Raw genomic sequence first — 20,661 nt, 5'->3', positions numbered from 1 at the left:
ACGACTATTTAAATCGGGGAGAAATGGAAAAGTATGTGACCGTGTTTAATTTATGAAGCAGCAAAGTGGAAACGACGGCTCGTCAGGGAAACACTGAACTGGGCTAGCCTGTTTTTATGTGAATGAAATTAAGTCCGGCTTGAAAAAGAGAAAAGCTCGCGCGCGCACCTGCACGCCGCGGTAGGGCGGGTTGAGCCGGACACCATCGAGCCGCGGTCCTCCGCGTGCCTAGAGCGGAAGCGACGTCGCGCTGGGGAGCGGGTGTTGGCGCTCGGCGCGTAGCGTAGACGGGGCCGAGCGAGCGTGGCTGCGCCTGCTCGTCAGCTGTCGGTTGCGTAGTGTCAGTGCTGGGGCTCGGGAGGGCCTGCGGCCGAGACTGGGGGGCAGTGGGGCCCCGGGTGCAGGGAAACGCTCGGCGACGAAGGAGCCGGGCGGGAGATGTATGCTGAACGGGGCACAGCGTCGGCTGCACAGGCGTCGTCCCCTGAGCGCAGTATTAAATCCCTATCGAAGGTAAGCCTCGGAGGCTGATACTGGAGCAGAAACCTGGAGGACATGGTGAGACCGATGTGGCCTTTGGGGGACGAGCTTTCAGGCAGAGGGAACCGCCTGCTTGACGCACCGGAGGAGTAGCCAGGCCACCAGGCCACCGTGGGCGGGGCTCAGTGTGCGGGATGGTGTGGAGGTTTTGGGGGGCATCTGTAGTTGGGGACTCACGATGAGATGAGACCCGAGGGGCTCTTGAACCAGAGAAGTGGTCAGTAGCGGCCAGATTGCTGACCTACCTGGAAGGTGGAGCCAGCAGGCTTTGCTGTTGGAGCGGATGTGCATTGTGAGAAAGAAGGCAACGATCAGTCCAAGGGTTTGGCCTGCGGCTGCAAGAGCTACTGAAGGAAAGATCTGGGCTTGAGCTTTGGGACCTTGTGTCAGTTATTTAGCTGTCCGTGTCCCGGTACCTTGCTCTGTACAGTGAAATTTGCACTCGTGCACTTGTGTCTTGATGCAGTTGTGTGAGGATTAGATGCAGTTGTGTGGGGATTAAATGCATAACTTTCTTAAAGCACATACAACAGTTATGGGGCACCTGGGTGGCTCAGCCGGTTAAGCGTCTGACTTCGGCTCAGGTCACGATCTCGCGGTTCGTAAGTTCAAGCCCCGCGTCAGGCTCTATGCTGACAGCTCAGAGGCTGGAGCCTGCTTCGGATTCTGTGTCTCCCTCTCTCTCTGCCCCTCCTCTGCTCATGCTCTGTCTCTGTCTGTCCCCAAAATAAATAAAACATTAAAAAATTTAAAAAAGTACATGCAACAGTTGTGCTGGCTTATTGTTTCATTATGCTGAGACATGAAGGGTGTGTGGGCACAAATGAGAAAATTGGACGATGAGGAGTGTTCCAGGAAGGAGTAAGACGTGGGAGGACCCAGGAACAGGAGAGCATTGAAAGTCTGAGGAACTGAAAGTTCACTAGTCATAAGAAAATTTTAATTTTTTTTTTTTTGAGAGAGAGAAAGAGACTGAATTCAAGCGGTGGAGGGGCAGAGAGAGAAGGAGACACAGAATCCGAAGCAGGCTCCAGGCTCTGAGCTGTCAGCACAGAGCGAGAAGTGGGGCTCGAGCCCACAGACTGGGGAATCATGACCTAAGCCAAAGTCGGACACTTAACCGACTGAGCCACCCAGGTGCTCTGGATTTGACTTTTTGTATCTTAGGTCCATTTTTTGACCAAAAGAAAAAAACATATATGTATGTATTAGCTGGGACTTACCATGCACACATCCTGGACTATATAACAGCAAGCTGTATTTGGAGCCTAACTGGGTTTTATAGCTCTTTTTAAACCCAGGAGCCATTTTCACAATTCATTTAGATGTCTGTGTAATCCAGAACAATACTTTTTATTTTTGTGAAATCGACTGTTTTGAGGAGTCCGTGTCTTTTTTTGATAAGCTTCCTTTGGGATTTATCAGAAAGTCTCCTCATTATTAGATTCATGTTAAATATTTAGTGAAAATGCTGCATAAGTGATAAGGCAGAAGGTCAGTAGTTGTCTGTTGTTGTTGCCAGGCTTGATCATTTGATTAGGTTTGTGGCTGCCAGACATCTCCATTTATTTCCCTTTGTAATTAATACACAGTTAGCATGATGATTCTTTTGAGACCGTGAGAATGCCCTTTTACCCAGTTCTTTTGCTCAGTGCCTTTGCCCATGTGGTCCTGGATTCAGTTGGTTATTTCGTCAAGCTGCAAAATGGTGGTTTTTCAGATGTGCTATTCCTGCTCTGTCAGCCGGCAATCTTCTGTAGAACAGAGTTTTCTCATTCTGTATGTGTGTTCCATTTTTAGGAATGGTTGTTTCAGAGAAAGAAAATTTGATAGCGATTGTTGCAAATGTATAAGCCCAACCAAGGCGTGTTGCTGTTGTTATTATTGTTCCTACTACTGTTATTGTTTCCGTGATTCTTGGTTTTACATTTTCAGGAGGAGACCATCAAAAGGAAGTTTTCTGAAGCAGAGAGAGCAAACACGCTGACAGTGGGGATGGCGACAGCACCGCTTGGCGCCCGTTCCCCAGCTCCTCTGAATCTGAAGAAGGAGGTGCTTCGGACCACGAAGGGGGATCCCCACTCTACTGGGGAACAGGGAGTCCGGCTGCCGGGAGACGGCACAGGCCCGGGGCAGGAGCCGTGGTGCAGACAGTTCAGGCAGTTGCGCTATGAGGAGACCACAGGGCCCCGCGAGGCGCTGCGCCGGCTCCGCGAGCTGTGCCGCCAGTGGCTGCGGCCCGAGACGCACAGCAAGGAGCAGATCCTGGAGCTGCTGGTGCTGGAGCAGTTCCTGACCATCCTGCCCGCCGAGCTCCAGGCTCGGGTGCGGGAGCACCACCCGGAGAGCGGGGACGCGGTGGTGGTGGTTCTGGAGGATTTGCAGCCAGAGCTTGGAGACGCAGGAAAGCAGGCGGTGAGGACCAGATGTGCCCTTTTGCAGGAAAGCAGGAGTTGGGACCTGGGGCCGGAGGCGAGGGCATGAGCTGGGCACCCGGGGACGGCCTGCGGAGCTCCTGTTCGGGTTCTTTCCAGTCCGGTGCTCAGAGCCATTGGCTCGTCCCACGGTGTCACCTGCTGTCCCCTGGGAGGGACCGGCCGTGCTGCTTCCCAGCCTCTTCTTTGTCCCCTGGGCTTTCTCCTTCTTCTTCTCACGTGGGAGTGTCTCTCTGAACAGCACTTTCCTCCTCAGCCCACAGGTCCCTAACTGTCCCTGCATGTCCCCGCATGTCCCTAGGACCCAGGCCAGGCTGAAGAGCAGACGATGCTGGCGGGGGCGGCAGCCCCGGTGGAAGCAGTGCGGGGGCGGCGCGCCCAGCCGGAGCGCGAAGTTCTGGAGCCTGAAGGAGACAAGGGTAAGAAGCAGCTGCATCTCGGGGCGGGAGAGAGGGGGGCGTCGGCGTCCCTTCCGAGGCCCCGCTGTCGTGTTTGTCTTGAGGTGGCTCTGTCGAGGTGCGGTGTCCACGTGGTGGAGTCCGCTCTGGGAGTTTGGTCCGTTTGTCTCCTCAGGCAGGAAGGCAGTCCGTGACGCAGTCACTGCCACAGTCAGGACTGGAGGACTCTCGTCGCCCCACATTTCCCCCCATCCCTTCCGTGGTGTTTGTGTTCGGCCGAAACAGGACTTCTGCCCTGGCCTTCTCCTTCCCTCCTTCGCTGCGGGGGTGAATAAAGAAAGGATGGCTGGTTTCTCACCCAGCCCGTGCTCCATTGCTCATTTTTTCTTGTCTCCTTCAAATTACTGTATGATTATCACTTTTATTTCCAGATGTCACCTAGGTTAGTTTTTACTCTATTGTCTTCGTCATTGAAATCCGCCTTTCGTGTTTCTGTTGCTTACATTTCTCCCCCTCTGTCCGGCCTTGCAATCCTGCTTCCTGCTACTTGTGTCATCTCAGTGCTTCGCTGGGATTCTTACCTCCTGCTCCTTCTCCATCATTTACACTGTTAGATTCATTAACGCTCTTCCCGTCCCTAAAACCCTTCAGTGAGCTGACTTATGCTATTTTTTCTACATGTTTTTTTTATCATTTGAAAAATTCCATGATCAAAAGGAAGAAATAAAACCAAGAAGAAACCTACCACCTGCAGTGACGTCCAGCAGGCAGTGAGAGAGGCCTCCCTGGCAGTGGTGTCTACTGCCTTCTCAGCCTCACATCTATGAGCGTGACCTTACCAGTTTGCTTGAGACTTTTAGCACTGATGGTTCCATGTCCTGGGAAACCCCTGAGTCCGTTCCCCTATGGCCCCCTCACACCACGGGTCCCCTTAGTCCAGATGAATCAGGACGGTCCATCCCCCTGTGGTCCCATCACACCACGGGTCCCCTTAGTCCTGAAGGAATGAGGATGGTCTGTCCCCCCGTGGCCCCATCACACTGCATGTCCCCTGAGTCCGGGACAAATCAGGACTGTCCTTCCCCCTGTGACCCTATCACACCGTGGGTCCCCTTCATGCTGAGCTACATTCTGTTTCCCATTTGCTCCTTGCTGTTTGTCTCCTCTGAGTTTCTCCTGCCACGTTTCTTCTGTCTGGAGTAATTTGTCCTCGCTTTCCCTAATTCGTACTCCTCCTTCAGGGCCTTAGACTTCCCTTTCTCAACCTTCCCAAGGTCCCCCAAACCTGGACGGCTTTTCTGTGGAAAAGGACCTGTGTTCCTAGAGCTCCAAGATTTCTCCCATTTGACCACGTCGTATTGTTGCTGGTTCATGTCTTTTTTTCTCCTGCCAGAAAAGGGCAGGACATTGTTTTGTTTCCTGAGTCTGCTGTGGCTCCTGGGTCGAACAGACCCTCAGTAAATGTTTGATGAATGGCTGATTGTGATTCTAAACCTTCTTTTACCTTCTTTCCACCTCCCCTGTTCAATTTCTGAGTCTGTTCAAAGGTCCGCCTAATGGAAATTTGCTGAGCAAAGTAGCTGAAAGAGAGGGGCCTGACTTTTGTGAACAGCCTTGCGGAAATGAATTTAGGCCCTGTCATCCATGATGGGCACTATTTGAAATGCAACAAGTAAATGCAGTCACAGTAGATCCTTGACGCTGTTCCTTGCCCTCTGGGTCTGTTGAAAAATGCTATTTTACACTCAAAGTTCAAGTTATTTTCTGGTTTCAAGACATTCCCCTCTTTTTAGTGCTTATGTCGTTATATCATGGCTGGTAAAGGATCGCTCTCGTCTTCCTGTAACCCCTCCCTCCCCTGTGGGCGGCCTCCCTCCTGCAGAGGGCCTACACACACAAAGTGGCTTGTCCCGCTGAATCTTCCTGACCCACAGGGGACCCATGGTCTCTGGCGGCTCCTTGCCAGTCGTCCGCATTACACGGACTCTCGCATGCTCTCACCTTACGCTGCCTGCTGCTTTCTGTGGCTCACACCGATGAGCTCGCATTGGCTGGTTATTCGTGCTGCTTACAATGGCTCCTGCCTGTCGTTCTCGCTTTGCATCTTTGTTCTCACTCCTGCCCTCTTCACCTGCCTGTGCCTGCGGGCCTGAGCTTAGGTGTTATCAGCAGACATTGCTTACGGTCTTTCACGTACCAGAAACGTGAGCTAATTATCCCAGCACCGAGGTCCCCTGTCTTGTTGAACTGCACAGGAAGGCAGCTGCTGCTGTCCAAGGGTATCGGGAAAGCCCAAGACACTTTTGTCAACTTCATGTCACCCGCAAGGTCTTGTGGTCCAGTGGTTTTGATTCACTGGAGGACACTGAGCCCAGAGGGTTTAAATCACCTTTCTAAGATTACACAGCTAAGCAGTGATACAGTGGGCATTGTGTCCACGTTTCTTCATTTCCGGTGCTTTCCCTTATGAGCCCCAAGGTCCTCAGTTGACCTCACTTTAAAAAAAATTTTTTTTAAATGTTTATTTATTTTTGAGAGAGAGAGGGGGAGGGAGAGAGACCGTGAGCAGGGAGGGGCGGAGAGAGGGAGACCCAGAATCTGAAGCAGGCTCCAGGCTCTGAGCTGTCAGCACAAAGCTCGATGCGGGGTTCGAACTCATGAACTGCGAGATCATGACCTGAGCTGAAGTTGGACGCTCAACCAACTGAGCCACCCAGGTGCCCTGACCTCATTTTTTTATACTCCAGCTGACAAGCCATTTTGAAGAATGTATAGGCAGGCCTTTTAAGACGGTTTCCTTGTTTGCTAACTGTGTGCTGTGTATATCACATATAAAGTTCAAACCAATGGGGATAAGCTGCCTCCTACCACAATCCCCATCCTCCCCCGAGCAGCCACTGTTAATAGTTTCTTGTGTCCCCTTGCACGTATGTCCTGTTCAGACACACACAACCACGGCATTTCTACCAGCACACACGACTTGATTTAAATTTATTCCTCCTAGGGGCGCCTGGGTGGCTCAGTTGGTTGGGCGTCCGACTTTGGCTCAGGTCAAGATCTCGTGGTCTGTGAGTTCGAGCCCCGCGTCAGGCTCTGTGCTGACAGCTCAGAGCCTGGAGCCCGTTTCAGATTCTGTGTCTCCCTCTCTCTCTGACCTTCCCCCATTCATGCTCTGTCTCTCTCTGTCTCAAAAATGAATAAACGTTAAAAAAAAAAATTTAAATTTATTCCTCCTAAATGCAGGCTCCTTTCCCAAAGCATCAAAAACCAAGTAATTGGTGATATATGTTTAATGTTTCAGGTGAGGAGACCAGGGTTGAGAACGGGAAGGTATTTGCAGAGACAGACTCTTGTGGAGGAGTGGGATCAGCCAGGAAAGTATCTGAACCCGTAGAGCCTCGTTCTGAGGAATCTCACTTGGAAAGGCAGCGGGTCGAGCCCAAGGAGAAGCCCGAGTATAAGTGCTCAGAATGTGGGGAGGGCTTCACCTGCCCCTCGGACCTGGTCACACACGAAGGCGTGCACACGCGAGGGAAGCTCTGTGAGTCTGCGGCACGTCACGGTACTGGTCTTATTGGACGTCAGAAAATCCGCTCTCGAGAGAAAGGTCATCAGTGTCACGAGTGTGGGAAAGCCTTTCAGAGGAGTTCACACCTTGTCAGACACCAGAAAATCCATCTTGGCGAGAAGCCTTACCAGTGCAAAGAGTGCGGGAAGGTCTTTAGCCAGAACACAGGCCTCTTGGAACACTTCCGGATCCACACTGGAGAGAAGCCTTACCTGTGCATCCACTGTGGGAAGACCTTCCGACGCAGCTCCCACCTCAACCGACACCAGAGAATCCACAGTCAGGAGGAGCCCTGTGAGTGCCAGGAGTGTGGGAAAACCTTCAGCCAGGCCCTTCTCCTCACCCACCACCAGAGGACCCACAGCCACTCCGGAAGCCATCGCTGTAATGAGTGTGGGAAAGCCTTCAGTCTGACTTCAGACCTCATTCGACACCATAGGATTCACACCGGAGAGAAGCCGTTCAAGTGTGACATTTGCCAGAAAGCCTTCCGCCTAAACTCCCACCTGGCTCAGCACGTGAGGATCCACAAAGAAGAAAAACCCTATGAGTGTAACAAATGCGGAGAAGCCTTCAGGCAGAGGTCGGGGCTTTTTCAGCATCAGAGATATCACCACAAAGACAGTATGGCTTGACGGGGCGTCCTCTCTGCGGAGACCATCACAGACAGGATGTCGACAAGCAAACAGCACGTCAGGAAGAGTCACTGCGGCCAATTCTAGCCTCACAGAACTCGCCGGCGGGGGGGTGGCACACGGGAGGCTGTGCACATCCACTTGTGCTCAGCCTTGGCCCATAGAGATCTGACCCTAGAGGGTACCGTGGGAACAAGAGCATTCTTTACTGCAGGACTTCTCTGAGCCTTTAACATGGTAAATGCTTGATTGTGCATCTCCAGGTGGTAGAGAGCCTCATGATTGAGTTAGGGCTTTGAAGTCAGCAGCAAGTCACATATCCACAGATTTATAGGCTTAAACGGAACAAGAGCAGGTTGATAATTTTACATCTGGTGCAGCAACAATGCCTGTAAAATAAAACTAATGACATTTGGAAATATACCACTCTTAAAGGTGTCTTAAAGTGCAGGTTTAATGGTGGACATTTTCCCCCAGTGGTTTTACTAATCAACCCCTACTGGCATCCCCCCCCTCACCATCTGTAGAAGCATTTTAGAAAGCAAAGATGATCTAATTTTACCATTTCCCACCCCTAGTCTTGCTACAATACTTCACTCATTCAGGTTAGAAATCCAGGTTAAACTATGGGAGAGATTTTATAAGTCATGTGAATGAACAGTGCTGAGTGAATCCAGATAGTAACTGTCTTACTTGATACAAACTTCAGTATCAGGATAGTGGGTCCTCCATAGACACTGTTTAGGAAATGGGGAAAGAAATTTGACTGTTTTCCTTTAATACTGATGATGCAGTTTAAAAATTTTTTTTGTAATGTTTGTTTTTGAGAGAGAGACAGAGCGTGAGCAGGGGAGGGGCAGAGAGAGAGGGAAACAGAGAATGCAAAGCAGGCTCCAGGCTCTGAGCTGTCAGCACAGAGCCCGACATGGGGCTCGAACACATGAACCATGAGATCGTGACCTGAGCTGAAGTCTTGCGCTTAACCGACTGAGCCACCCAGGCGCCCTGATAATGCAGTTTTAAAATGTTGCTTGTTCTGGAATTCTTTGGAAGCAAACAGTAAAGTCAGCTGGGAGGAGATCATGATCTTTGTACTGTGAATACCAAAATGTCATGGAAATGATGAGAATAGTAAGCTTCAGGGAGTCCACTCATGAACCATCATCACTGCTTGCTGATCGGCAGTAGCTGCTTAGGGTGTAGTGTCTGGGAAAGACTTTACTTAGTCTGCCACAGGAGCGAGGCCTCGTGTGTGGCTGAGGATCTATCTAGTTCAGCTGCATATAGATTACGGAAAAAAAGTAGGAGTGATTTCATGGAAGCTTGTTTTTCTCTCAGAATAATCTGGAGATAAGCAGTCCAGGACTGATAAAGTGGTTCCATGACACCGCTAGGGACCCTCCCTCTGCTTTTCTGTTCCAACATGCTAGTGCACACCATCAGCCCTTGAGGTGGTCACATGGTCCTTGGTGGTGCCAAAGCTCCAGTCATCACATGCAAGATGCAGACAGGTGGGACAACAGATCCCTCGCAGTTAAGCCAGCCTTCTGCAAAAAGCGTCCTGTAAGTACATATGTCGCACGCCAAAACTTAGGAAAGGGAGTCTGGAGAGTGTCTTGTTTTGGGTTGCAGGGTGCCCAGCTGAAAATCCGCCTTCTGTCACTAAGAAGAAAGGGTAGCATGAAGGCCAGAACAGACACTTGGCAGTCTTTGACCCACTTCCTTTCGTCCTGCATCCGGCTGTATGCATTCCGACTGAGAGCAATGTCCTGGGGGACACGTACCATGTCCTGGGGGAGGACAGAATCTGTAGGAGAAGCAGTGCAACGTTTTAAAAATTTATTTATATTTTGAGAGAGAGAGAGAGCATGTGCAGAGGAGGGACAGAGAGAATCCCAAGCAGTGCAGAGCCAGACATGGGGCTTGAGCTCATGAACCACGAGACTGTGACCTGAACTGACCAAGAGTCAGATGCTTAACTGACTGAGCCACACAGGGTTGACCCGAAAGCAGTGCAACTTTTTTTTATTAAAGAAATTTTTTTTAATGTTTATTTTTATTTTTTTAACATTTACTCATTTTTGAAAGGCAGAGAGAGACAAAGGGCGAATGGGTGAGGGGCAGAGAGAGAGGGAGACACAGAAACAGAAGCAGGCTCCAGGCAGTGAGCTATCCGCACAGAGCACGACACGGGGCTCAAACTCTCAGACCACAAGATCATGACCTGAGCCGAAGTCGGCCGCTTAACCGACTGAGCCACCCAGGCACCCCTTACTGTTTATTTTTGAGAGAGAGAGAGAGTGACACAGTGTGAGCAGGGGAGGAGCAGAGAGACAGGGAGACACAATCTGAAGCAGGCTCCAGGCTCTGAGCTGGCAGCACAGAGCCCGACGTGGGGCTCAACCCGTGAGCTGTGAGATCGTGACCTGAGCCCAAGTTGGATGCCCGACTGACCAAGCTACCCAGGCGCCCCAAAAACAGTGCAACTTTTCAGGCACTTTGGTATTTCATGGAAACACAATCCTATGCCATCCCTCAGGAAGTCTTTTTCTTTGCCTTTATGGGTAAAATTGAGTTGATATCAGGGATGTTCCCCCTGTGTGTTTTGAGGGATGTGCTGAGGTTATCAGCTCCATGTCCTGGTTTAAGTCTGTTTGATTCTGTTCAGTTTAAGAAGGAAAGAACAGAGAATGTCGTCATTATTCTCATGAAAAAGCAGTGACAATGACAAGAATGTATGAAGTATGAAGAATGATCTACCCTTAAATATCTGGAAATTTTACTTCTGCGTTTTTTTCTGGTGATACTATAGTACACACAGTATAAATTTATAAAGGTTCTAAATTCACTGGCATCTGAAATGAGCTCATTCCTCTCACGGTCCCAGGGGGAAAATGGTGTTCTCATAGGTACCCCCGGGGCACACCCATAACCGCCTAGACACGAATGTAGGATACAGGTAGATTTTATTTTTTGTTTGTTTTTCAGATTTGTTTTAGAGAGGAAGCTGGGGAGAGGGGCAGAGGAAGAGAGAGAGAATCCCACACTGAGCATGGAGCCGAACCGGGGCTTCATCCCATGACCTTGGGATCATGACCCGAGCTGAGACCAAGAGTTGGACGCTCAACTGACTGAGCCACCCAGGTGCCCAATACAGGTATCTTTTAATAATCTGCTTTCCTCATCTATTCTTGAAAATTACAGAAACATTGGGCGCCTGGGTGGCTCAGTCGGTTAAGTGTCTGACTTCAGCTCAGGTGATGATCAAACGATTCGTGGGTTCGAGCCCCATATTGGGCTCTCTGCTGTCAACACGGAGCCTGTTTGGTATCCTCGGTCTCCCTCTGTCTCTGCCCTTCCCTGATTCACACGCATGCTCTCAAAAATGAAATAAACATTTAAAAATTTTTAAAAATTAAATACAGACACATTGAACAAAGGGCAGATGTTATAACAGGTATTGATGAAAGTTTTGCTTACAATGCAACACATCTTTAAAAAATTTTTTTAATGTTTATTTTAGAGAGAGAGAGAGCAAGTGGGGGAGAAACAGAGAGGGAGACACAGAATCCGAAGCAGGCTCCAGGCTCTGAGCTGTCAGCACAGAGCCTCATGCGGGGCTCAAACTCACAAACCATGAGATCATGGCATGAGCTGAAGTTGGACGCTTACCCACTGAACCACCCAGGCACCCCACAATGTAACACATCTTAGACACTCTTAAAGCAAAGTTGGAAGTCTGTTTAGACTGCAGGAACCCAGAAAGTATGAGCTGTATTACAGCTCTCTAAAACAAATCTGAAAAACAAATTCTACCGATCAGCATTTCTGTTGGGATAGTATCCTGTAATGTTCAAAGAGTAGTGGAATGAAAGTCCTTGTGTGTCTTCATTTCCTGCTCACTTTCTGGTTTAAAAAACATAATGTTATTAATAAATGTGCTGTTATAAAACTAGCATGAAATAATAGGAAAGGGAAAAATAAATCACCCTTTCACTTACCAAAATAATCACTATTCAGTGTGTGTGTATGTGTATATATGTACAAACTAATTGTGATTAGTATTGATAGTTTCTGCTCAATTTAATTTTTGTATTTTTTAAAGTTTATTTATTTTGAGACAGAGTGAGAGAATCCCAAGCAGGCTCTGCGCTGTCAGCATGGTGACTGATGTGGAGCTTGAACTCATCAACCATGAGATCACGACCTGAGCCGAAATCAAGAGTTGGACGCTCAACCCACTGAGCCACCCAGGCGCCCCTCTGCTCAATTTTTAATATATCATAATTGTCCATGTTGTATCTTCATGAATTCTTAATAAATTAACTCATGTTTACTTATGATAGAAATTCACATAAATTGTAAAAACTGAAAAATATAAAGAAAGCAAATCATCCTGTTCATGGTTCAGATATAATCTCTTAATAATGTATTCTGAGATCCTGAAGCATAGAAACACTTAACTTTTCTCACTGTACTTAATATCATGAACAATTTTTATTTGTAAAAGTAAAGTACAATCAATTTGCTTATCTTCCCAGTCCATTCTAGTCCAGATCTGCCATAATCCTGAGTTGGCAGCTTGCCACGTGGTCCTTCTCTGACCACTGAGGATTGGACCAAGAGGGGACCTGTAAGCCAGGTGTGGTCATTTGGATACCCCTAGAAGTTTGATACTGGATCAGATTCTGGTTGGTCTCTGTTAGGCATTTGGATAAGAAACTAACCTAGAGCTCGAACCATTTTTATGATCACATAAAAACCAAATAGAAACAAACCAGCCCAGCAAGAAATAAAGAAGGCAAGTCCTGAAGCTAGGATCCTATGAAGACTCAGAGACAGGAGAAGCAGGTCTGGCCCTCAGCTTCTCAGGTCCACTGTGCTCCCAGCTGGTCCTGGAGTCCAGGGAATACCCTTGTTTCCTTCTGTTAAAGGTTTCTTTTAGTTAGTTTGACTGGGTTTCTGAACCTTGCCCACAAATGAACAAAAACATCCCTGATTAAGACAAACAGATAACCAAAAGTCTTCATGGAAGATAACTTTTAATATAGGTGGCACAATATTCTATGTGTTCCCATTGTGAGTCATTTAGTTTATAATTCCGTCACTGTAAACAGTATTTCAGTGAACATCCGTGTACATACAGCTTTGCTCACTTGTACAATTATTTTTCTTCGTTCAATTCCTGTAACTGGACTTAATGAGGCAAAGGGGTAAGCATCTTTCCTTTTTTTCTTTTCTGTCTTTCTCTTCCCTTCCCACCCCGCCCCCACCCACCCCCATCCCTCTTTCTTTTTTTTTTTTTTTTTTAAATTTTTTTTTTCAACATTTTTTATTTATTTTTGGGACAGAGAGCGACAGAGCATGAACGGGGGAGGGGCAGGGAGAGAGGGAGACACAGAATCGGAAACAGGCTCCAGGCTCCGAGCCATCAGCCCAGAGCCTGACGCGGGGCTCGAACTCACGGACCGCGAGATCGTGACCTGGCTGAAGTCGGACGCTTAACCGACTGCGCCACCCAGGCGCCCCCGATCCCTCTTTCTTAAGTAGACTTCATGCCCAGCACAGAGCCCAATGCAGGGCTTGAAATGACACCCTCAGATCAAGACCTGAGCTGAGATCAAGAGATGCTTAACCCACTGAGCTATCCAAGCAGCTGATAGGCACATTTTCTAAGGCTTTTGATTCATTTGCCAGGTGGTCCTCCAGAAAGGTTATACTAATCTACACCTCGTGTTAGCAGTCTGTGAAAATGCCCACATTTTTCATACCCACATCAGCCCTGGGAATTACTCTTTTGATTTGCCAAGCTGGTACCTTTTAAGTGGTTTTACCAAATATTTTTGCTGTCAAAGTTGAACATCTTTTTATATGTTAATTGGTCAGTTATAATTCTGATTTTGTAAACAGCCGTGTTCACATTTTTCTGGATTTTTCTGTTAGATTTTTCTTTTACTTTAAACAGCAGTGCCCTTAAAAATTAACCAGGGGATCTGTATATAAAATTTTAAAAGCACACGCTCTTTAACAGATCAATTCCAATGTGTAGCATTTAACCTGGGATTATAAGCATGTAAAGATACTGAATGTTCTCTGCACCATTACTTACTGTATACACACACACACACACACACACACACCTACATATACACACACATATGTGTATACATGTACACATAAAACAGGGATAGTTAGGTAAATTATGGTGCATCCATACAATGGAATATTATTTAGCTGTTAATCAATAAGCTGGTATGGAAAGATCTCCCAGCTATCTTAACAGAAAAAGCTGAGGTGCAAAATCCTATGGTGATCCTATAGGTCCATATTCACTCAATAAATATTTATTGAGTGCTACTATGTGACTGGTGGCGTCCTGGGAAAACACACACACGAAATATTAACAATGGTTGACCTTAGGGATGGTGCACTTTTCATTTTACAGTCTCTATGCAACTTGAGTTTCTATGATCTGCATACTTAAATTTTAAGAACTTGTGCTTCTTATTTTGTAATTGTTCATTTATCTGTCTAACCAGCAGCCTGAGAAGATCCCAAACAGTCTCAGTTTTGCCTTTGCCGTCATGTTTTTAATTGAAAAGATTTACAGAGAGGAGGGTGGGCGCGGGGCGTAGGGACGCGCCTGCGCGGGGCGGAAGGGGCGACGGGGTCCTCCCGGCGCACCAGAGAGAAGCGCGGCCGCCATCCTAGAGAGGCCGGGACCGCGATCCTAGAAAAGCCGAGACTCGACTGCCCGTGGGGCGGAAGAAAGAGCTGTGGAGACTCGGCCTCGGGGCTGCCGGGAGGCTGGCGCTCGCGAGACCGTGACGTCTTCGTTGAGCGCGGTCCTTGGGCTTTTGGTGGAGTGACCGGTAGTCGGACGAGTACGTATTGAGCGGCAGCCGAGTGCCTCCGGGGTGCCTGAGGCCACCTCGGGGGGTGGGTGGGGGCGTGTGCTGGGCTGCGGGAGCCCTCGGTGCATTCTGCACCCGCCGCGCGGACCGGGCACCAGGTGGGCGCTGGACCGTGTGGACTGGAGCCCCCGTCCTCGGGCGTCCGGCGAAGGGGGACCGCGTGGGCGTGGCTGGTCGGGCTCGCTCTCCGGTTTTCCCGGTGTGGACTTGAGGTTCAGGGAGGTGTTTGCGCTGGGACTTGGGAAATCGGCCCTCCTGGAAGGGCAGTTCTGGCCGCGAAGGAGAAGGCGGGCGGATAGAAATTGAGCAGTCAGCGTGGCAGGGATGCGGAGTTTGCGAAGGCGAGGGCTGTCTAGGGGGCCCGGGCTGTCTTTCATTCCGGGGTTAACATTCCCGCAGGATAAAGACGTGCTCAGATGTCTATCCAGTGACAGACAAACCAGTAAAAGCCCAGGGAAGGGCAGGTCCTGGGGAGTGTGAATTTAGTTCAAAAGGAGCAGTTGAAACTCTTTGGTGGGGGAGATGCGTTGAACAGGGTCCCAACTGTACTTTAGGAAACATTAACCCATAATAGAGTGGACTGTGGGGCAGGGATACCACACAGAAAATTACTGTATTGCAAATTTTATTGCCATGTAAATGGTAATAGGGGAATAAAAGGGAAGTAATGGCTGTTAGAGGCGTTTTGGAGGAAGAATTGACTGGACTCAGAATAATATTGTACAGGGGCTGGTTTTAAGCCTGAATGCATGGAGGATGGTGGTGATGCCAATGGAAATATGGGGGAAACAGTGAGTTCAGCTCCGAGGACACTTTGATTTCAGTTTGGGATGTGCTGGAATTACGACCCAGGAGAGGCTGGAAGCTGGAGGCATCTACTGTCATTTCAAGACGTGAGTCTGGAATGTAAAAGGCAGGTGGAGTCAGCCAGAGATTTGAGTGTTCCTGGAATAGAACTGAAATTGTGATTAATGAGATCATACAAGAAGAAAGTAAGGAGAGAGAGAACTTGAAGCATGTGTTTCAATGGTCTATTCTTAACATTAAAAAAATTAAAAATTAAAACACCAAAGTTAGTGGCTCAAAACCACCTCAGCTTATTACTTTTCATTGATTTTGTGGGTTGACTGGGCACCTCTATGGCTGGACTTACCTGTGGTTGCACTCAGGTGGTGAATCAGCTGGGAACAAGGCCCCGCTGGGCTTTAGTTGGGGGCACCTGGGTTCCAATCCACATGCCCTATGCATGGCAGTCTCATGGCAGTGTGCCAAGAGCTGTAAGCACTTCCTCTTGCAGAACGATTATTCCCGTATTCTCTAGGCCAAAGCAAGTCACAGGCCAGCATAGATTCAAGGGAAGGACAAGTAGACTCCACCTTTTGATGACAGAAGTGACAGAATCTCATCGTACGAAGTTTTAGAGGACAGGAGACTTTGTAAACAGTCTACCTCCCCTGCATTTAAGGTGGAATATTCTGTGGGAAATACACAGATGAGAGAGTATGTTAGGATTCCTCCACGGATGAAATTCTCTTCTCTCCAGCTGGAGCGTAGGCTGCTCAAGCATCTTCTTGTTTACTCTGCTTCCCTCACATCCCTTACCTCCTGGATCAGCCCCCCCCCTCAGGGTTCAAGATATACTTCTCATTAACTTCACTGGTAGTATGGGCAAGCAGGCTCAGTTTCTGAGCATGACTTACAGTGGGGACAAAAATACAAGTATGTTTCATAGAATTTTGAAGCTCTTCTAATTTACTGATCCATTTTTAAAATTATTTTTATTTTTTTAAGTTTACATCCAAGGTAGTTAGCATATAGTGCAGTAATAATTTCAGAAATAGAATCCAGTAATTCATCTCCTACATATAACACCCAGTGCTCACCCCAACTAGTGTCCTCCTTAATGCCCCTTGTGCATTTAGCCCATCCCCCCACCCCAAACCCCTCCAACAACCCTGTTTGTTCTCTGTATTTAAGAGTTTATGTTTATGCTAACTAACTTGGATGTAAATTTTAAAAAATAAAATAACATTTAAAAAACAGAGTTTCTTATGTTTTGTCCCGCTCCCTGTTTTTATATTACTTTTGCTTCCCTTCCCCTGTGTTCATGTTTTGTATCTTAAATTCGACATGCGTGAAATCATATGATATCTGTCTTTCTAATTTCACTTAGCATAATACCCTTCAGTTCCAATCTTGCAAATGGCAAGATTTCATTCTTTTTGATCGCCAAGTAATAATACTCCATTGTATTCTTTATCCATTCACCAGTTGATGGACATCTGGGCTCTTTCCATAATTTGGCTATTGTCGATAACACTGCTATAAACGTCGGGGTGGGTGTGCTCCTTCAAATCAGCATTTTAATATCCTTTGGATAAATACCTAGTGGTGCAATTGCTGGGTCGTAGGGTAGTACTATTTTTAATTTTTTGAGGAACCTCCATACTGTTTTCCAGAGTGGCTGCACAAGTTTGCATTCCCATCAGCAGTGCAAAAGGGTTGCCCTTTCTCTGCATCCTTGCCAACACCTGTTGCCTGAGTTGTTAATTTTAGCCATTCTGACAGGTGTGAGGTGATATGTCATTGTGGTTTTGATTTGTATTTCCTTGATGATGAGTGATGTTGAGCATTTTTTCATGTGTCGGCCATCTGGATGTCTTCTTTGGAAAAGTGTGTGTTCATGTCTTTTGCCCATTTCTTCACTGGATTATTTGTTTTTCGGGGTGTTAACTTTGATAAGTTCTTTATAGATTTTGGATACTAACCCTTTATCTGATACGTCATTTGCAAATATCTTCTCCCATTCTGTCGGTGGCCTTTTAGTTTTGCTGATTGTTTCCTTTGCTGTGCAGAAGCTTTTTATTTTGATGAGGTCCCAGTAGTTCATTTTTGCTTTTGTTTCCCTTGCCTCCAGAGATGTGTTGAGTAAGAAGTTGCTGCAGCCAAGGTCAAAGAGGTTTTTGCCTGCTTTCTTCTCTAGGATTTTGATGGCTTCCTGTCCTACGTTTAGGTCTTTCCTCCATTTTGAATTTATTTTTGTGTATGGTGTAAGAAAGTGGTCCAGGTTCATTCTTCTGCGTTGTCACCGTTCAGTTTTCCCAGTACCACTTGCTGAAGAGGCTGTCTTTATTCCATTGGATATTCTTTGTCAAAGATAAGTTGGCCAGAGGTTTGTGGGTCCGTTTCTGGGTTGTCTCTTCTGTTCCACAGATCTTAATGTCTGTTTTTGTGCTGTTACTGATCCATTCGTATGCCTCAGACGTTCGTTTGGAAAACATTCTGAAGTGTGAACCTGGGCTAAGTGAACCTTTCCTTTAAATCTTTAGGCTCACCATGGATGAAGCTGTGCCAGGCCCCGCACCTGAAGGTGCAGACAGCCGTGTGACAGTGAAGGAGGAGGACTCCCCCTGGGAGCAGGCGTGCAGCTCTTGGGAAAGCAGCTGCCACGCTCAGGAGCTGTGCCGCCTGCGCTTCCGGCAGTTCTCCTACCGGGATGTGACTGGGCCCCGCCAGGCTCTGGCCCAACTCCACGAACTCTGCCGCCAGTGGCTGCGGCCCGAGACGCACAGCAAGGAGCAGATCCTGGAGCTGCTGGTGCTGGAGCAGTTCCTGACCGTCCTGCCCGCCGAGCTCCAGGCCTGGGTGCGGGAGCACCACCCGGAGAGCGGGGACGAGGTGGTGATGGCGCTGGAGGGTCTGGAGAAGGACACAGGACAGCAGGTTGGGAGAGGATGTGTACGGTGGCATGGGAGGAGAAGTGGGGAATGTTCGTCTATTAATTTTTAACTTTTTTTTTAATTTTTAAAAATAATTTATAACTTACAGAAGTATCTGGGAAAGTAGTACAGAGAACTGTCTGCTGCTCACCCAGACTCCCTAGTTGTTGACACTGTGTCATGATGTGCCTGCTCTTGTGCAAGCCACCCCCTTTCCTCTCTCTCTGCGTGTCACACACACTTACACACTCATGCAGTATTTTTTCGACCATTTGAGAGTTATTTGCGGATACTACACTTCTTTATCTCTGAACACTTTAGTGTTCAGTGTGTATTTCTGATGAATGAGGGCGTTCTTTTGTATAACTGGAATACAAAGATCGAGTTTTGGGAAATTAAAATTATGGACTATCATCTACACAGTAGTCCTTGTTCGCGTCCTGCCAGGTCACCTCCGTAGTGTTCTCTGTGGCAGTTTTACTCCGGTCCAGGATACAGTCCAGCAACCTATGTTGCATTTAATTGCCTCTTTAGTCTCCTTGAATCTGGAACAGTGACTTCGTCTCTTTTTTTTGTTTTTTTAAAGTTTATTTATTTTGAGAGAGAGTGTGTGTGTGTAAGCAGGGGAGGGGCTGAGAGGGAAGGAGAGAGAGAATCCCAAGCAGGCTCTGCACTGTCAGCCCAGAGCCCAATGCAGGGCTGGAACTCACGAACTGTGAGGTCATGACCTGAGCCGAAATGAAGAGTGGGTCGCTTAACCAACTGAGCCACCCAGGTCCCCCACTTGGTCTTTCCTTGTCTGCCACGACATTGATATTTGTCTTACATTTTCTCTTGATAAGGTCCATGTTGTTCCTTTTGCCTAGAATGCCACAGGAGAGGTGTTTGCCTTAGTGCATCACATCAGGGAGGCACATGGGGATGGGTTGTTGCATTACTGATGAGCTTACGGTGGTGTCTGTCAGATTTCCGTTTCCTCAAATTACCACTTTCCCCTTGGTAGTCCCCTGAGTAGCCTGTGGGAGCTGTCCTGGGATAGTCTCCATCCGCCAGTGTGAGCATCCACCTGGGTTTGTTTGGTTTTCTTTCTGGGCGGGCATCCGCACTGTCTGGCCGCACTGTCCTCGTTTGCCGCGTATCCCCAGCACGTAGAACACAGTCCGAGTCTCCGTAGGTGTGCAGTCCCTCTTTACCAAACGGGTGGACATCTCGGTCTGCTACTCTCTTATTTACTGCTGCTTTGAAAGATCAAATGGGGCATGTGTGGTATTTCCTTGAAGATGTCCCTAACCGCTGTTCAGTCCTGTTCCCACCGGGATGCATTTTCAAGGTAAATCTTTTATCCCCAGGCTTCTGTCTATACTCGGGGACAGGACATGCACTCACTGGTGACAGAGTATCAGGGAGCCTCTTCAGAATGTCAGAGCCTCCAGCTCCTGCCCAGGGTAACTACCTTGAAGTGTGAACCTCCAGAGCTCTGCCAGGAGAAGCCCGGAGAAGTGAGTGGTGAGTGCCAGTGCGTGTGTAGTACGGAAGTTGGGAGCAGACACTGACAGGCGCTTGTTTATCTGTGTCTTTCAGTTTTTATATATAGGTAGGTATAGATCTATATCTATATTTATGTCTATATATGTGTGTGTGTGTGTGTGTATCTATCTGTCTATATTTTTTCCCTACCCTGTATCTAAGCAAGCTTCTAAAAACATTTGGAATAGTAAAATGTTAGGATCCTGAGATCTTGTCCAATTCCCCTCCCAATAGTTGGGAAAACCAAAAGTCAGGCTGTTTAATGACTTGCCCAGGGTCATCAGAGGCAGAGCGACATCTAGAATTCAAGTCACCTGACCTTCTGACCGGAGGTCTCTCTGCTACTTACCTTTGCTCTACATGTGTAATTCTACACTTGTGGGTGTTTTCAAGATTTACTTGGCAGCTTTCCACAAATTTACCTTTTTCCCCACAATAACATTGTCTTCAGTATCCTCCCTGCGTCTAACCTGGAGTCATTTTAAATGCAGCTGTGGGCTTAAACAGGTTCTCTCTGTTCTCCATCGAAGTGCATTCTTCTGTGTGCAGGGTCCCCCCCACTTTCCATACCCAGGCTTCACCTCCAGGAAACCATCCCAACTGTTGCTTATTGTTGAGCTCTGTGCGGGCATCTGGCACAATGTTTGAGGTCTGCAGATGGATTGATAACAGACAGAAGTACACAGAAAGTTCAAAGAAGAGACCTTAGAATTCCACAGTGCAGTGTTTTTTAACCTTCTCATGAGGGGTGCTACTAGTTTTTCCCCAGAAGTTATTGAAAACTTGACTCTCTTCCCTGGAAAATGTAGGTACATGCAAAATTATGCATATGATTTCAGAACGTTCGTGGTTTACCCCAGTCACGGTTTACCATGGTTTACAAAATTCGCTACGTTGGTGATCTGTGAATACTGATATTTTGACA

At 47.8% G+C, this 20,661-nt stretch overlaps 2 protein-coding genes and 1 long non-coding RNA gene across 8 annotated transcripts in view; 2 read left to right on the top strand and 1 right to left on the bottom strand.

Annotated features, from left to right (window-relative positions):
• Window positions 1-265: 265 nt before the first annotated feature.
• Window positions 266-10,358, top strand: ZSCAN26 (zinc finger and SCAN domain containing 26). Its single transcript, XM_049654724.1, has 4 exons — window positions 266-513; window positions 2,476-2,955; window positions 3,277-3,394; window positions 6,675-10,358. The coding sequence occupies exons 1-4, from the start codon at window positions 439-441 to the stop codon at window positions 7,574-7,576; spliced, it is 1,575 nt and encodes a 524-aa protein (XP_049510681.1). The 5' UTR covers window positions 266-438; the 3' UTR covers window positions 7,577-10,358.
• Window positions 10,359-15,098: 4,740 nt separating this feature from the next.
• The window catches only part of LOC125939414 (uncharacterized), a 35,295-nt gene continuing 29,732 nt past the window's right edge, over window positions 15,099-20,661 (bottom strand). For 4 of the 5 annotated variants that reach the window (XR_007463036.1, XR_007463039.1, XR_007463037.1 and 1 more), the window contains 2 exons: window positions 15,644-15,965; window positions 15,099-15,389 (listed from right to left, as the gene is read on the bottom strand). This is a non-coding gene — a long non-coding RNA (uncharacterized LOC125939414). Of the gene's footprint in view, window positions 15,390-15,643; window positions 15,966-20,206; window positions 20,386-20,661 lie in introns of those variants that run through there. The other variant, XR_007463038.1, reaches the window with a different exon arrangement.
• PGBD1 (piggyBac transposable element derived 1) overlaps window positions 17,607-20,661 on the top strand; it is a 29,157-nt gene continuing 26,102 nt past the window's right edge. For both annotated transcript variants that reach the window (XM_049654701.1, XM_049654700.1), the window contains exons 1-2: window positions 17,607-18,213; window positions 19,559-19,715. In XM_049654701.1, the coding sequence (XP_049510658.1) occupies window positions 17,827-18,213; window positions 19,559-19,715 (544 nt within the window). In that variant the 5' untranslated portion in view covers window positions 17,607-17,826. The remainder of the gene's footprint in view (window positions 18,214-19,558; window positions 19,716-20,661) is intronic.

This window comes from Panthera uncia (genome assembly GCF_023721935.1).
Source record: "Panthera uncia isolate 11264 chromosome B2 unlocalized genomic scaffold, Puncia_PCG_1.0 HiC_scaffold_25, whole genome shotgun sequence".
NCBI classification, from domain to species: Eukaryota; Metazoa; Chordata; class Mammalia; order Carnivora; family Felidae; genus Panthera; species Panthera uncia.
This window is presented reverse-complemented; position numbering and strand designations above follow the sequence as displayed.